Here is a 15,087-nt window from a genome sequence, read left to right as displayed (position 1 = left end):
AAACACTACCATTATTACCATAAAATTAAAGCAAATTTCCCTCTGGTCATCAACTAGCTTCACACTAATTTCTTACATTTTCAGTTTAATAATAACAATTACATTTTAACAAAGTATGAATGTATATTTTAGGGAAGAGTACATAAACATGAGTGTGAGAAAACAAGACAGCGAGTGAGAGAGAAAGAAAAAGGAAGTTCCAGAGAAAGAGAGTGCATTTAGTATGCAAACTCAGATGTGTGTGGGTAGCGAAATAGACAGGCGTTTTCTCTGTGGCCTCTGCTGTCACTGCCCTCTACTTCCATTAGCCCTAGAGGCCAAGGTCACCACCAGAGAGCAAACCACACACACACACACACACACACACACACATACACACACACTTAAATGCACTTAATACTTTCCAACAACAAGTTAAACTGAAAACTTACTGAACCTAAGCTGAATAAATAAAATATTACAATTTCTTAATTTTGGTAAATATATGTTCCGTTGTTCTCAATTGCCTCAGCTACAGATCAATTTCCCTTCAAATATATGTAATTATTCCAGGGCTCTTCTTCACACCCCACCTTTCCCCTTTACAAACCAAAAAAGTTTAATATTACCAGCATTTCTTTAACCTTTACTAGGACTCGCAGTCTCTCATTACTCTTCCAAATACCCTACAAAAACAATAATTATACCCCCCATGCAAGGGTGTAGATTTGGCTTGAACATTGGTGATGGTTACATTGTGACAAATTTACATGTTTCCATTGATCATGGATCAAAACACATCATGTGTTTCTAAATTAATTTCTGTTAAGTAATAGTTTGTACATTTTATAACTGTGAAGTATATCAGGAAACAGCGATATAAGAAACCTGAACCCATACTACATTTGAAGTCTAGTAAACCAAAAAAAAAAAAGCTAAATCAATATTTGGTGTGACTTTGCCTTCAAAACAGCCCCAATGCACCTAGGTACACCAAGACACAGTTTTTCTTGGTTGTTGGCAGACGAGATGTTCCAAGCTTCTTGGAGAACTCACCACAGTTCTTCTATCTATTTAGGCTGTCTCAATTGCGTCTGCCTCTTTATGTTATCCCAGACTGACATGATGTTCAGTGGGAGGGGTTTTGTGGGGATCATGACATCTGCTGCAGGGCTCCCTGTTCTTCTATTCTATTCTATTCTATTCTATTTGCAAAAGTAATGTTTGGGAGTCTAAAATTTATATTTCCTATTGACACACTAAATCTGAAGATAAAAATAACCATCTTAAGACAATTTTTTATGTGACAAAGACTTTTACACAGTACTGTATATACTTTAGAAATATGGAATTTACCGTAATATTGCATTAAATATATAAAAGATGAGCATGCATATGAGGTCTTTTGTAAGATAAAAAGTACACTGAAAAAAGTTGGGTTTACTTACTTAAAAAAAAGAAACCTAGGAAACAATTTCCACGCAGAAATTGCAGGTAAATTTAATAGACCATATGTTAATGTAAATGCTACACACAATGGTGGCTTTAATAAGAAATTCTCAAGTAAAAATCTTTTTGCAATACTCTGTTTCAAGTCAATTTTACTCTGTTTGTACATGTTACTTAAGCAGTGTAGTACTGATTAAAGCCTTGCTTTTAGAAATGTATAGCTTTCAATGTTTTTTAAACATTCTTACTCATGAATCACATGACATACAGACATCTTCCACACTTAATGTACGCTATGTAGTCTATTTGACAACATCACCTGGCAACAGATATGATTTGTTGTCATGAACGGGTAATTTTGGATAGACAATTTCAGACTCACAAAACAACAATTTACCAAATATAACAACAAAATAAACAATTAAAAAGGTTTAAATCAACTTGCAAACAGTGACACCACACAAGCTCATTAATTATTCAAGCCTGGTGCATGCTGTGAACACCAGGTCTGAAAACTTAAGTAAAATTTACTTACTTATTTTATTTACCTAATTGCTCTAATTAGCAAATAAATATGACAAGGTTTTCTACTTTAGGATTGATACATGATATATAATATCATAAATAATATGTACTTATTATTTTTTTATTTTGTTTGAATAGAGTACAAATGTAGAATTTACTTGATACTTTCAAATTCATGCTTAAACTAACTTATTCAATGTAGACAGAACTTATTTCAGTACAAAATATTTTGTACCACAAAACATTTTATTTTTCATTGAATGGAAAAGGAACGATTAGGAAAAAGAGGAGGAGGAAAGATGTATGTCTATAGCCCAGTCCAGCTGTGGGAATATGTCATACCCTGCATTAAAAAACTGATGTCAAACACACACACACACACACACACACACACACACACACACACACACACACACACACACACACCACGTTGTGTTTCCATGTTTTATGGGGACTTTCCATAGACATAATGGTTTTTATACTGTACAAACTTTATATTCTATCCCCTAAACCTAACCCTACCCCTAAACCTAACCCTCACAGAAAACTTTCTGCATTTTTACATTTTCAAAAAACATAATTTAGTATGATTTATAAGCTGTTTTCCTCATGGGGACTGACAAAATGTCCCCACAAGGTCAAAAATTTCGGGTTTTACTATCCTTATGGGGACATTTGGTCCCCACAAAGTGATAAATACACGCTACACACACACACACACACACACACACACACACACACACACACACACACACACACAGGTTTTATGATTGGAATGTGCAAGCTTGCAGTAGATTTGTCAGCCGGATTGATTTTTCCACTGGTAGGACAACACAGTCTCCCATGTGTGTCCATGGAGAGAGACGTCACCAATGCAATCTCTGTCTTTCACTCTCTCCATCATTTCAACTGTGTGAAAGTGCCCACCCAATCTTTAACCACTTCACTCTCAAAGCAAACGTGTTAGGTCCATTCAAATGTGCACCCTCTGTTTTTTGAGCCAAGTGGGTTTGGAATGCAACTTTCAAAAACAATTATTGTGTATCTTAGATAATGAGTTGCACATTTATTGTAGGTCAAAAAAGCATGTTCATCTAAAGCACAGTGGCATAAATCATCAGTGATTGTCGTAACTAGATTACAGAGTAATTCATTACTGTAATCGAATTACTTTTAGGCACAAAAGTAGTGTAAAATTGCATTTTAAATTCTTGTAATCAGATTACAGTTACTGACTTTCAGTGAACATTACTTGGGTTACAGCTATTTCTAAAAATAAATTGTTTATGTGTAATATAGTTCAAATTTTAATTCATATGTTCATATGTACATCTGTTTGCATTTCTGTGACAATTGCAGCAAATGCAGTAATGCATTTACTTTTTCAATTAAGTAATCTGATTTTAGTTTTAGGGAAATAGTTTGTAATTTTAAGTTGATTATCTTTTTTAGTAACTTAGCCAACACTGGAAATCATCCTTTAACGTGTCTAAATTTGGTCAGTCCAATCGAGTCGCACCTTCTGCAGATAATTTGCTTTAAACGGAACATGTCGCTCCAAATTCTTTGTACTTTTTAATCATGGAACACAAAATAAGTTATCAAAATGTCAAAGCTGCTCTTAACCATAAATGAAAATGAATGGTCATCACTGGCTTGGTTGTAATTTTGCTTAGTTTATAATAAAAACGCACACACATATGTATGTGTATATATATGTATGCGTATATATATATATATATATATATATATATATATATATATATATATACTGGTCTGTATTTATGTTCGGGTCCCCTTAAACATTAATGGAAACCATACCGCTAGACTAACGTGTCTTACACTTATATGAAGAACTTCCAAATTGTTTTTTTGATGGCCCTGATAGTGGAGTACATTATCTAAACCGACTCCACAAATATGCAGAAACACACACCAGTACACTGCAGGAATCAGTGTGTGCCTATATACACTGTCCACCACACACACACGCGCGCGCGCGCATGCGCACACAACACCCTAATAAGCACAGCCAACATCGGCACAGGACTTTCTGTATATAGGTCAGTAACTGCTAGTGTGGAGACGCTACAAAATAGTGAATGATGCAGATGCTGACATCAAGCTTTAGCCTTCTCACAGGCGGTTGAGAACTGGTGAAATCTTTTCTGGGATGTCAACTAGTCCAGTCAGACCAAGTCAGACAGTTGCTCAACCCTTCACTTTTTTTATATTGCTAGGACTGGGCGATGTACAGAATATTGATGATTTTGCTGATGATATAAAATGAACCACTGCAGTTTGTTTATTGTGTTTATTTAGAGCCCCACAGACACCCTACATCAACCCCTAAACCTAACCCTCCCTTTCAAAAATTAACCATGGTTTTACTACAGGTACCATAGTTTCCCCCTGGTATTTTGAAGTCAAACCATAGTAACCAAAATGTTTTACATGGTTACTATATTAAAACCATATTACTGTAGTAACACTATGGTAAATTGCATTTAAAAAAATTCCAAAAATCATGAGTACTACAATATTACTATAGTAAAATCATGGTTAATTTTATCCGGATCAAACCTTTTTCTCAACTCCCCAACATTCATCGTAACCAAATCACTGCGAGAAAATCAACCCTTATATTTATTTTTATTTATTATTATAAGTAGTATTAAAGGAAATATTAAGAGTGGTGACAGGAAACAAGATGGGAAAAAGAGGGACAAATGGCGGATTAGAACCTGGGTCTGCACGGAAAAATGCATTTCTTCACCGACTTTGTCAAAGCAATGAACCATGATTTCCTTCTTAAATCTGTGTAATTCAAAATAAGTAATGAATATTTTCAAAATAAGTAATGAATATTTTGATTGCCCTGTCGAGCACAGGGCAATCAGCTGCTGGCTACAGAAAAGGGAAGTGAACATTTCTTAACCACACACACATAAAACACGCACACATACATTGATTTACATACTGCTCTCTGCAATGAAGACAATGCTTGCAAATCTTTGAGTGTGACTGATGAAGTTTTATGTGATAATGTTTCGGATGAACGTTTGAGAATGTACAAAAGTTCAGGGTTTTTACAAATGCCGAGATGTCAAATGTTAGTTGAGGGGACATTAGTAAATTTTTTGGTATATTCTGGGGCTGGCCATTCTACGATACGACCATGTGACTTGCCATGTGTCCCAAAATTGACCGGGTCAGTGCACGAGAGCACTTCAGCGTCGGGCCATTTGTTTTCTGAAAAATTCACAGTGCCCTTAGAGTGTGAGTCGGAGAAGGGGAGGACATTTAAACATGCATTTTTGTGTTCACCAGCTTGTCCGGTGCCTCTAATGGCCAGAGATTTAATGTGTGAATTGAATTTGACCCTTACGGGGGGTTCCTTTGGAATTAGCATTGAGGAAGAACCACAAATATGTTGTTCTAAATTTGAACCGCAGTGGGCATATGAATGGCGTGTGAAAAATGATGATTGGGCAAAAATGATCTTGAAATTGGCAAAAGATCGCAAAATATGACGCCTGACCAATTGCATTGCACGTCACATGTCGTAATTGAACGGGAACCACAATATGAGGAGGGGTGGTTTAACGGGGTAGAAAATGAGACTGTGAAATTTGATAAGATTTTCTGGACAGAAAATGTGTGTGCGCTCTCAGCTTGCCTGACAGAAAAACAAATGCAGTTCTATTTGATAGCAGGAGAAGCTGTGCCACATTTATCTTTGGCCAAGGCCAACGAGCAGCTGTGGACAGATCTGGGTGCTTTTGTGAGAGAATGCATAAAAGCAAAAGATTGGGCTGAAATAAGTGCAGGAGTGAAACACAGCAGAAGTGTAGGAGCATTTGTGTCAAAATGTGATTTTGAGATTGAAGTACAGAGAACTGTAACTGCTATTGTGAAGAGCGCGGTGGGGAACAATGGGAGGGGAGCTACTGCTGTCTCAGACATTCCACCCTGCTCTGACAGAAGTACCTCCTAGACTGTGGGCAAAACACAAATATGATGTGGGTCTAGTAAAAGGCTGTGAACCGGTTGTAATCACCCCAAAATCTGATTACAGACAGTGTCAAGCGCAATACCCCCTAAAACGGGAGGCATTGCAGGGTATTATGCCAGTTTTTGACTCCTTATTGAAAGAAGGCATAATTATACCATGGCATGATTCTCCAGTGCGCACTCCAATCTTCCCTGTGAAGAAAATAAGAGATAAAAATTCACTGACTGAGTGGCGATTTGTACAAGATCTTCAGGCCGTCAATTCAGCTGTCATTGCTAGGGCGGCACGTGTACCAAACCCTTACACAATTTTGACACAAATTTCACAAAATGCAATGTATTTTACTGTAATGCTTTCTTTAGCGTCCCAGTGGAACAGAAAAGTCAGTTTTGGTTTGCGTTTGATTTTGACAATAAGGGTTATACATTCACATGGTTGTGCCAGGGGTACACTGAATCCCATTGTACACCCCGTCCAGATCTATTAGACACGCCATTAGACAATTGTGACAATATCCTCTTTGTGGATGGGTCATTTATATTTATATTTATGCATCTGGCAGACGCTTTTATCCAAAGCGACTTACAGTGCACTTATTACAGGGACAATCCCCCCGGAGCAACCTGGAGTTAAGTGCCTTGCTCAAGGACACAATGGTGGTGGCTGTGGGGGATCGAACCTACAACCTTCTGATTACCAGTTCAGTGCTTTAGCCCACTACGTTACCACCACTCCTGGGTCGGCTTCCAAAGATCCACAAACAGGAAAGAATAAGGTTGGTTACGCGATAACCACTGAATTTGAGGTTGTGACATCTGGCAACCTGCCATCAAATTATTCAGCTCAGGCAGCTGAACTGGTTGCTTTAACAGAAGCATGTAAACTTATGGCAGACAAATGTGTGACAATTTACACAGATTCGCATTATGCCTTTGGGGTAACACACGATTTTGGTGTTTTATGGAAGCACAGAAAATTTCAGAAGTCAGATGGTCGTCCAATATTAAATGCATCTCTTGTGTCTGAGCTTTTGGAGGCCATTCTTTTACCAGACAAGGTCACGATTTGCAAATGCACAGCGCACACTAACGATAACAGTTCAGTCTCAACAGGAAACGCAGGAGCAGACGCGGCAGCGAAGGCCGTGGCAGCAATGGAGACAAAAGAGACTACGTGTGCTTTGATATCTGACAATAACCTCAACATTTCTTCTTGTTTACAGAGCATGCAAACTTTTTCCACAGGCGAGGAGAAAAACAGGTGGAAGGCGGCTGGCTGTAGCTTTAAGGAGAATGTGTGGATGAGCTGTGATGCATGCCTTGTTTACCCAAACACTTCTTTCCTCATTATGGAAAGTTGATACACGGGTAAGACCATGTATCAAAAGCGGGGATGGTTGCGCAAATGAAAGAATTGTGGTTTACAAAGGGTTTCACGATATTTGCTGAAAAGTTTTGCAAAAGATGTGTCATTTGTAACACACATAACGTGGCAAGAGTGATAAAAACACCTATAGTATCTAAACCACAATCAGGGGGGCCTTTTGAGTATCTGATGATGGATTTCATCGAGTTAACCCCTTGTAGGAAACAGAAATACTGCCTGGTGATGGTTGACATGTGGTCCAAATGGGTTGAGGCCTTCCCAACCTCGAAACAAGTCAGCAGCAGTAGCGAAGGGTCTTTTAACCGAGATTGTTCCGAGAGGGGTAATTCCAAGGAAAATCAGCTCGGACAATGGGACACACTTTGTCAATGAAGCAATAAAGCAGGTGGGTCAGTTTTTGGGAATTGACATGAGAACTCACTGCAGTTACCACGCCGCCAGTGGAGGTGCTGTTGAGAGGGAGAATCAAATGATCAAGAACAAATTGGCTAAGTGCTGTGAGGAAACTGGGCTCACATGGGTTAAACCACTTGACGTACACCAGAATGAGAAAAAGAGTCAAACTTAAGTCCATTTGAAATACTTTTTGGTAGACCCCCATTCATGAGAATAGAGGGGGGTTGACAGAGGCTGCCATCAACAGATCTGTGTGAGAATGACATGTTGAATTATTGCAAAGAAATGTCTTCTCTGTTGTCCAATGTTTGTGTTCAGGTGAAAGCCGCTCAGGGGAAGGTTTCTAAAACTTTCCTGCATAAAATCAGGCCTGTCGATTTCGTTGTGATTCATGACCGGAGGAGAAAGTGCTGGAAGGCGAAAAGGTGGCTGGGACCATTCCAAGTGCTACTGACGACTCACACGGCAGGGAAGGTCGCAGAGAGAACTACGTGGGTCCAACTGGACTGAGACGATTGCGCCAAACAATCCCATCCGACGTGTCAAGAGAAGTGCATTTATGTTCATGGAGCCAACGCGTGGCCTGGAAGGAGAAATCATCACGATTCAGGAAGGAACAAATGTGACTTTCAACTGTAACCCGTTTCAAAAGAACTGTCCGAACTGTGAGGGATGCAGCGAAGAGTATGCACCTTTCTATGTCTGCAGAGATCCATGCAAGTGGGGCGAAGTGAAAGCGTACTACTACGACTACAAGAAGGGGAACGACGAAAGATTCAGAGTACAAACGAACCACAGACTCAGCAGCAACAGGGATGGAATGCGAGTAGAGCTGAAACAAGTAAGAATTTCTGATCAAGGCAGGATGGTCTGACTGCAGGGTCAAAATCAACGTGAAGGACAGAACAGCGGACATCTGTACAGCCGTCATCAACGACAAAGAAGTCAACTTCACATGCCCATTCAGCAAGCCGCATGAAACTTCACCTGCAGCAGTGTGGGTGTGTGGCTTGCTGAATGGGCATGTGAAGTTGACTTCTTTGTCGTTGATGACGGCTGTACAGATGTCCGCTGTTCTGTCCTTCACGTTGATTTTGACCCTGCAGTCAGACCATCCCGCCTTGATGGCAACAGGGCATTTCATCGAATGCCAAAGAAATAGTCAGGGTGTTATTATCAAGCTTTGATGAATGTGGGTACATCTGTGTATTTGCCAAACAGGGCACCTGGGGTGGGAAGGGAAAAAAGAAATGTTGAAATTTTGTCTGGGGTTTTACCAAAGCACTATGCAGCAAATGTGGGGTGGTCATTGTTCTTATGGGTGGGTACAACGGTAACAATTAATAAGATAAATGGGCTAGCATGGACAGTATTAGCAATAGCTAATAGCACAGAAAATGCTTTGACAATGATAAATTATGAAATGAAACAGTTAAGAGATTCAAAACAGGTTGGTTCTTGATACGTTAACTGCAGAGAAAGGGGGAGTTTGCAAAATGTTGGGAATGTCTTGTTGTTTCAATATTCCAGATTACAGTGACAACATCACAAATGTAATTGAACACATGACAGGAGTCGTACAGGAGCCAGAACATGTTGAGAGTATGTGGTTTACTTGGTTTATGAATCTCTGGGGAGGATGGGTTTATTGGCTGATTCAAACTGTGTTACCAATTGCGGTGATAGGACTTTTGATATTGTTATGTTTACCATGCATCATAACGTGTGTTTCCAGCTCAGTACAGAGACTGGTTAAAGCAGGAGTGTCTGTTCAAATGGTAAAAATGACAGTCTATCCAGAGGATGATGAACACAAATATGATGATACAAGTAGCGAGAGCTACTGTGAAATGTGTTAAAATGAGGTATGTCTTCCCTTTCTGTGAATGTTTTGATATGTAATGAGGGTTATAAGCAGCGGTCACCCATGTTACGAGATGACGTACAAGGAGAGGGTTTGAAATTAGGGATTTTGTTATACTTTTATTCTTTGTATTTTATAGCCTGCTGACATAACCAAAATGTTAAATTTATGTGTTTTTCCTACTTAATCTGTACACTATTCCTTGTTTATACTGAGGTGACTGAGGGCCTGATTTTATGTCAGACGTGCAGTAACAGTGTTTACTCATTTAGCCCGGCTTCAGATAAAGTCTTTACTTGCTTGCTAATACTTCAGGGGACTATCCCCACAAAAAACAGCCTAAGCTTTTTATTTTTTCCAAATGTTGTTTCAAAAATGTTTAAGAGAGTGATCATTTATGCGAAAATCAGAGATGAAGAGTGTAAGTGTGATGATATGACTTAAAAAAATTTCTTATTGTTTAATATTGTGATTGAGTAATCTGAATGATAAAAAGCGGGGAATTGTTGTAGAAATTTTGATACTCATTGGTCAGTAACAGTCATTGCAAAGGAATGCCACCTGGTCTTCTGATCTGGAGAGGAGGATGGAAAATTAATGTTTGAAGAAGGGACAGTATTTACGACTGAAAAGCAGAACCGAGATACCTAGGTCCAGGCTGAGTGGGGACCTCTGCCCTCTTCATGTCAGAGGTCATGTAGTACAGGGGTGTACGTTTGGGCTGGTTAGTAGTAAATCAGGCCTAGTAGCCTAGTCCCTGTATCCAAGGAATGTGTGTGTGTGTGTGTGTGTGTGTGTGTGTGTATGTGTGTGGGGGGGTCTGCTTCTGTTAGAGACCTTGGGGGAAAACATTTATAAAGAGGAGGCAGCCCTGCCTGATAACGACACACACAATCATGACACAGATTGATTCCTGTGCAATGACTGAGTCCTTCTTGCAAGAATAAATTCTTTTAAAAGACTGTTTGATTCAGAGTGTCTCTTATGCAGTGATAATGGTTGGTTAATAATTTTTGCCACAACAAGTGTCTCCCGATGAATTTACACACACACACACACACACACACACACACACACACACGTGAAACTCTTTGGATCCTTTGTTGGTTTTATTTTATTTCTTTTAAGGGAATTGTAAAATTAGCACAATCCTCTGAGTACCATGCTAGCAGCTAGTTGTTTACAATGGTGGCTGTGTACTCCTCTCCTTTCTCTATGATAGCGCATCTTAGATTTTTGACCCATCGTAGGCTGCAGCCCATAGTCTCCCACAGTCCCTATACACCCCAAAGTACCTAATCCAGAGTAGGAGTTAAAAATCCCCTGAAAATGGCTCAGAAGAAGTATAGTTCCTTAGGTGAGAAAATGTTTTGTGTTGAATGACTTGGCAATGGCAAAGCGGCTTTGATACAGCATTTCATTGACAAAGAATCAAATACCTAAAGCTTGACTAAAAATGAAACAGTACTCTTTTGCTGCCTTGAAAGCACTCTGCAAATCTAGCCTTATTTTATATTGTTACCATATCGACTTCACATAATAGAAGATGGGAATACCTTTAGGTCCCACTAAGGAAGATAAGGAACAATCTAGATGCATTTGCATGTAAATGCAATTGAATACCATGATAAGCTGTGAAATACTTTTTATATTACCTGTGTGACTTGAGTGACCTTTTCCGAGACGTTCTGTGTGCGATCTTTAATCTTGCTGGGTGCAATGATCTCGATTTCAGTGGGCGAGGGGGGTCTGAGCCGGTCCGAGCCAAATGATAACGTCACTTGCGGAATCCGGCCAATGGCGCGGTGCCGCATCAAATCAGAATCTGAAGTGGAGTTTAGATTACTGGGCTTCAGATCTGAAAAAAAAATAAAAAAGACATCACACCCTCTGGTCAGCCCTTACAACATTTATTGAACGGTAGACTTAAAGAAAAGTACAATCATAAAAAAAAGTTTCATAATTTACTCACCCTCATGTTGTTCAGAAACCAGTTTTGTTTGGTGTACTATATTAGTTCCATTTTAATTTAAATATTATTCTTAGTGAATGTGACTGAGACTGAACATTCTTCCTAACATCTCCTTTTTGTGTTCCACAGAAGAAAAAAGTAATCTGGGTTTGAAACAACATGAGGCTGAATTGATGACATAACGTTTGTTGCTAGGTGAACTATCCATTCAAGTGGCTTAGAAGAGCAGAAAACATTACAAATTTAGATTAAAATAATGACAGGTTAATGAACAGTTTATATCATATCATGCGACTTGCACTATCACCCTGCATCTGCTAATTACAGTGCCGGTAATGTTGCTGTTTGTGTGCAGAATACAATAATGATGACATTAGAATGCATTTATGAGTCATGCGGACAGCTGTATATTAACAGAAAGGAACTCTTATGGACATCCAGAGACTTGCTTTTTAACATGTTAAAGTAGACTGCTTTGTTGTACTCATAACACTGAGCATTGTGCTGCTTTTGGAGCGGTTCCACAAACTCCATTAGAAAATGATACAAGCTATTTTGTATCAAATAGTACTGCTGTTTTAAGCTATTTGGCTTTTGATCAAACTTCTTATATATTCAAGGATAAATTCAAGCATAATACTTAATTTCCATTAAAGGCACATCATGTACTTTGTCATGGTCCGTGTGTTCAATGCTAATGGAAGACTTTATTCACAGCAGAGGTGAGAGAGTTGATCAAATAGGGTTGTGTGTGCAATTAGAATATGCTGAGGAGTCTCCATTCTATCTGACTGATGACGCTTTATTTCAACTCCTCTGATATTTGACCATTTAAAAAAAAAAAAAAAAAAAGAGCTACAATTTCACTGCCCAGTCAGTCAATGGTGTAAAATGCAGCATTTTTGTATGAAATTGGTTTCAAGGCACCCTTACACTTGTGATGACCTAGAACCAAAGTGAGCTTTATACAGCAAATGTTTAGTGACTATAATACATGGTAGAAGCCAATGTCAGAAATCAACTTTACTATTAGGGGAGTTTTTGCCTCCTGCATTTGATTTTCAGGGACAGTTTTTACCTTTACGAGGGCAATTTTTACTAAAACAAAATAAAAACATACAGTATATCATACTTTTAGGTTAAATCCTTCAATATAACCAGTTCATTAACATTAAAAAGTGGTAAAATGCATAACTAGGCTGGAACTATTTCAGATGTTTCAGATTAAAAACAAAGGAATTCATTACAGGGGCATTTTTAACCTAACATTTTAAAGGGATACTCCCACCAAAAATGAAAATTCTTGAATAATTTACTCACCCTCACACCATCTCAGATGTGTATGACTTTCTTTCTTCTGCAGAACACAAATTATGATTTATAGAAGAATTTCTCAGCACAGTAGATACAAACAATCCAAGTGAATGGTGGCCGGAACTTTGAAGCTCCAAAAAGCATAGAAAGTCAAAGAAATTAAAATTAATACTCATGACTCCAGTGGTTAAATCCATATCTTCAGAAGTTATTTGAAAGGTGTGGATGATAAATATTAAGTCAAAAGAAAAAGTGAAAGAAGAGATTTGTAGTAAAAGGGACCTTTTCTCACCCACACTTCTCATATCACTTCTGAAGATATGGATTTAACCACTGGAGTCTTCTGGAGTTTTTTAGGGCCCAAGCCTTGAAAAGGCAAGGCCCTATTGTTTTCGTTAGGATGACTATGATTATTATTTTTTTTACGACTATTGGGGCACTTTTGGGGCTCTTAACGTGCTCGAAAACTCTTGAAACTTTGCACACGGGTCAGAACCCGCGGCCATTAGGGCCGGGCTGAAGCTGGTACCGGGGCGTGGCAGGGGGGCTCGACGGCGCCCCCTGGAACGGGGTCCGAAAACTTGGTCCATAAATCAAACACGCTTGCATGTAATAATATGAAACTCGGTACACATATAGATCTCATCGTTTCATATATCCTTCATACTTTTACTTTTTACCTCAGCCCAACAGGAAATCGTCTATTTAGGGTTGTTTGGAAAAGGCATGCAATGGAATTTGAAATACTCCTCCTAGAGAATTCCACCAATCGCCACGAAACTCGGTCAGCATGAAGTCAAGACATTGAGGATGAAAAATTGCCGGCGGATTTTTGATATCTCGAACGGTTTGGCCGTGGCGAGGAAACGAAATGATGGCGCGAAAAGAGAAACAGGAAGTGTGTTATAACTTCTGCATACATTAATTGATCTCGATGAAACTTCAGCAGTTTGTTCGCTGTAAGAGCCCGATCGCATGGATGTGACTATTGTGAGTCAAAGTTATAGCGCCACCAACTGGCAGAAGGAAGTGTGTCACTTTCAAAATGCTTTGAAATCACCCTCTTATTTTTACCCGATTTACTTAAAACTTTTGGTGTGTAATGTAAACACACGGCAGATGTAGACATGTGAAAGGATTATTGATATCTTGGATACTGTTGCAGCGGCAATGCTTCAAACTCGAATATTCTTTTTTGATGCTTTTTAGACTCTTAGCATACTTGAAATTGCATGAAACTCGACAGACACATCACATTTATTAGCCAGTAGACATGTGCAAAGTTTCAGAAATGGGCGTGGTGCAGGGGCTCAGTAGCGCCACCTTTTGACAAAAGTGAGGGGTTGGTTTTATACTTTAACCCACAGTCACAAAACTCAGTAATTATATTGTTCTCATCGAGCCGGACAACTTTCTAATTTACAGTCATTAGCTCAGACCAACAGAAAGTCAGATATTTTGGTTTGAATGTGGATTTATTGGAGAATTTTCTCTGCCTCTCCCACTGACCCTACGTCTCTCTGTGTCTGGGGGGAGGGGGCTGATTTTGCTGATGAGTGAAATGCTTTTATTTTTGTTTTTCAAGGTTTTGGGGCCCTTAACGTGCTCAAAAACTCTTGAAACTTTGCACACGGGTCAGAACCCGCGGCCATCGGGGCCGGGCTGAAGCTGGTACCCGGGCGTGGCAGGGGGGCTCGACAGCGCCCCCTTGAACGGGGTCTGAAAACTTGGTCCATATATCAAACATGCTTGCATGTAATAATATGAAACTTGGAACACTTCTAGATCTCATCGGGCCGAACAACTTTCGTGCTCTAAGTTTTACGCCAGCCCAACAGGAAGTCGGCTATTATAGGTTGTTTGGAAACACATGCTCTGGAATTATATATATTCCTCCTAGAGAATTAATCCAATCGCCACCAAACTCGGTCAGCATGAAGTCAAGACATTGAGGATGCTACATTGCGGATGGATTTTTGATATCTCCAACGTTTTGGCCGTGGCGAGGAAATTAATTTATGAATAAAAAAGGACAGCATAATAATGGGAGCATAAAAGCAATCCATACGACTCCATTGGTATAATTCATAATTCCCACAGTGTACTTGCTTGTTATATTAGCTACTACAAAATATATAAATACATTTACTATCTTAACTTTAATGATCTACTTAACATAATGATAAA

The 15,087-nt window shown here is 39.1% G+C and overlaps 1 protein-coding gene across 2 annotated transcripts in view; it reads right to left on the bottom strand.

Moving 5' to 3' along the window:
• LOC127652546 (potassium voltage-gated channel subfamily H member 6-like) overlaps nt 1-15,087 on the bottom strand; it is a 59,941-nt gene that overhangs the window by 32,731 nt on the left and 12,123 nt on the right. For both annotated transcript variants that reach the window (XM_052138728.1, XM_052138729.1), the window contains exon 6: nt 11,270-11,472. In XM_052138728.1, coding sequence (XP_051994688.1) covers nt 11,270-11,472 — 203 coding nt within the window. The remainder of the gene's footprint in view (nt 1-11,269; nt 11,473-15,087) is intronic.

The sequence above is a fragment of the Xyrauchen texanus genome, chromosome 12, assembly GCF_025860055.1.
Source record: "Xyrauchen texanus isolate HMW12.3.18 chromosome 12, RBS_HiC_50CHRs, whole genome shotgun sequence".
NCBI classification, from domain to species: domain Eukaryota; kingdom Metazoa; phylum Chordata; class Actinopteri; order Cypriniformes; family Catostomidae; genus Xyrauchen; species Xyrauchen texanus.
This window is presented reverse-complemented; position numbering and strand designations above follow the sequence as displayed.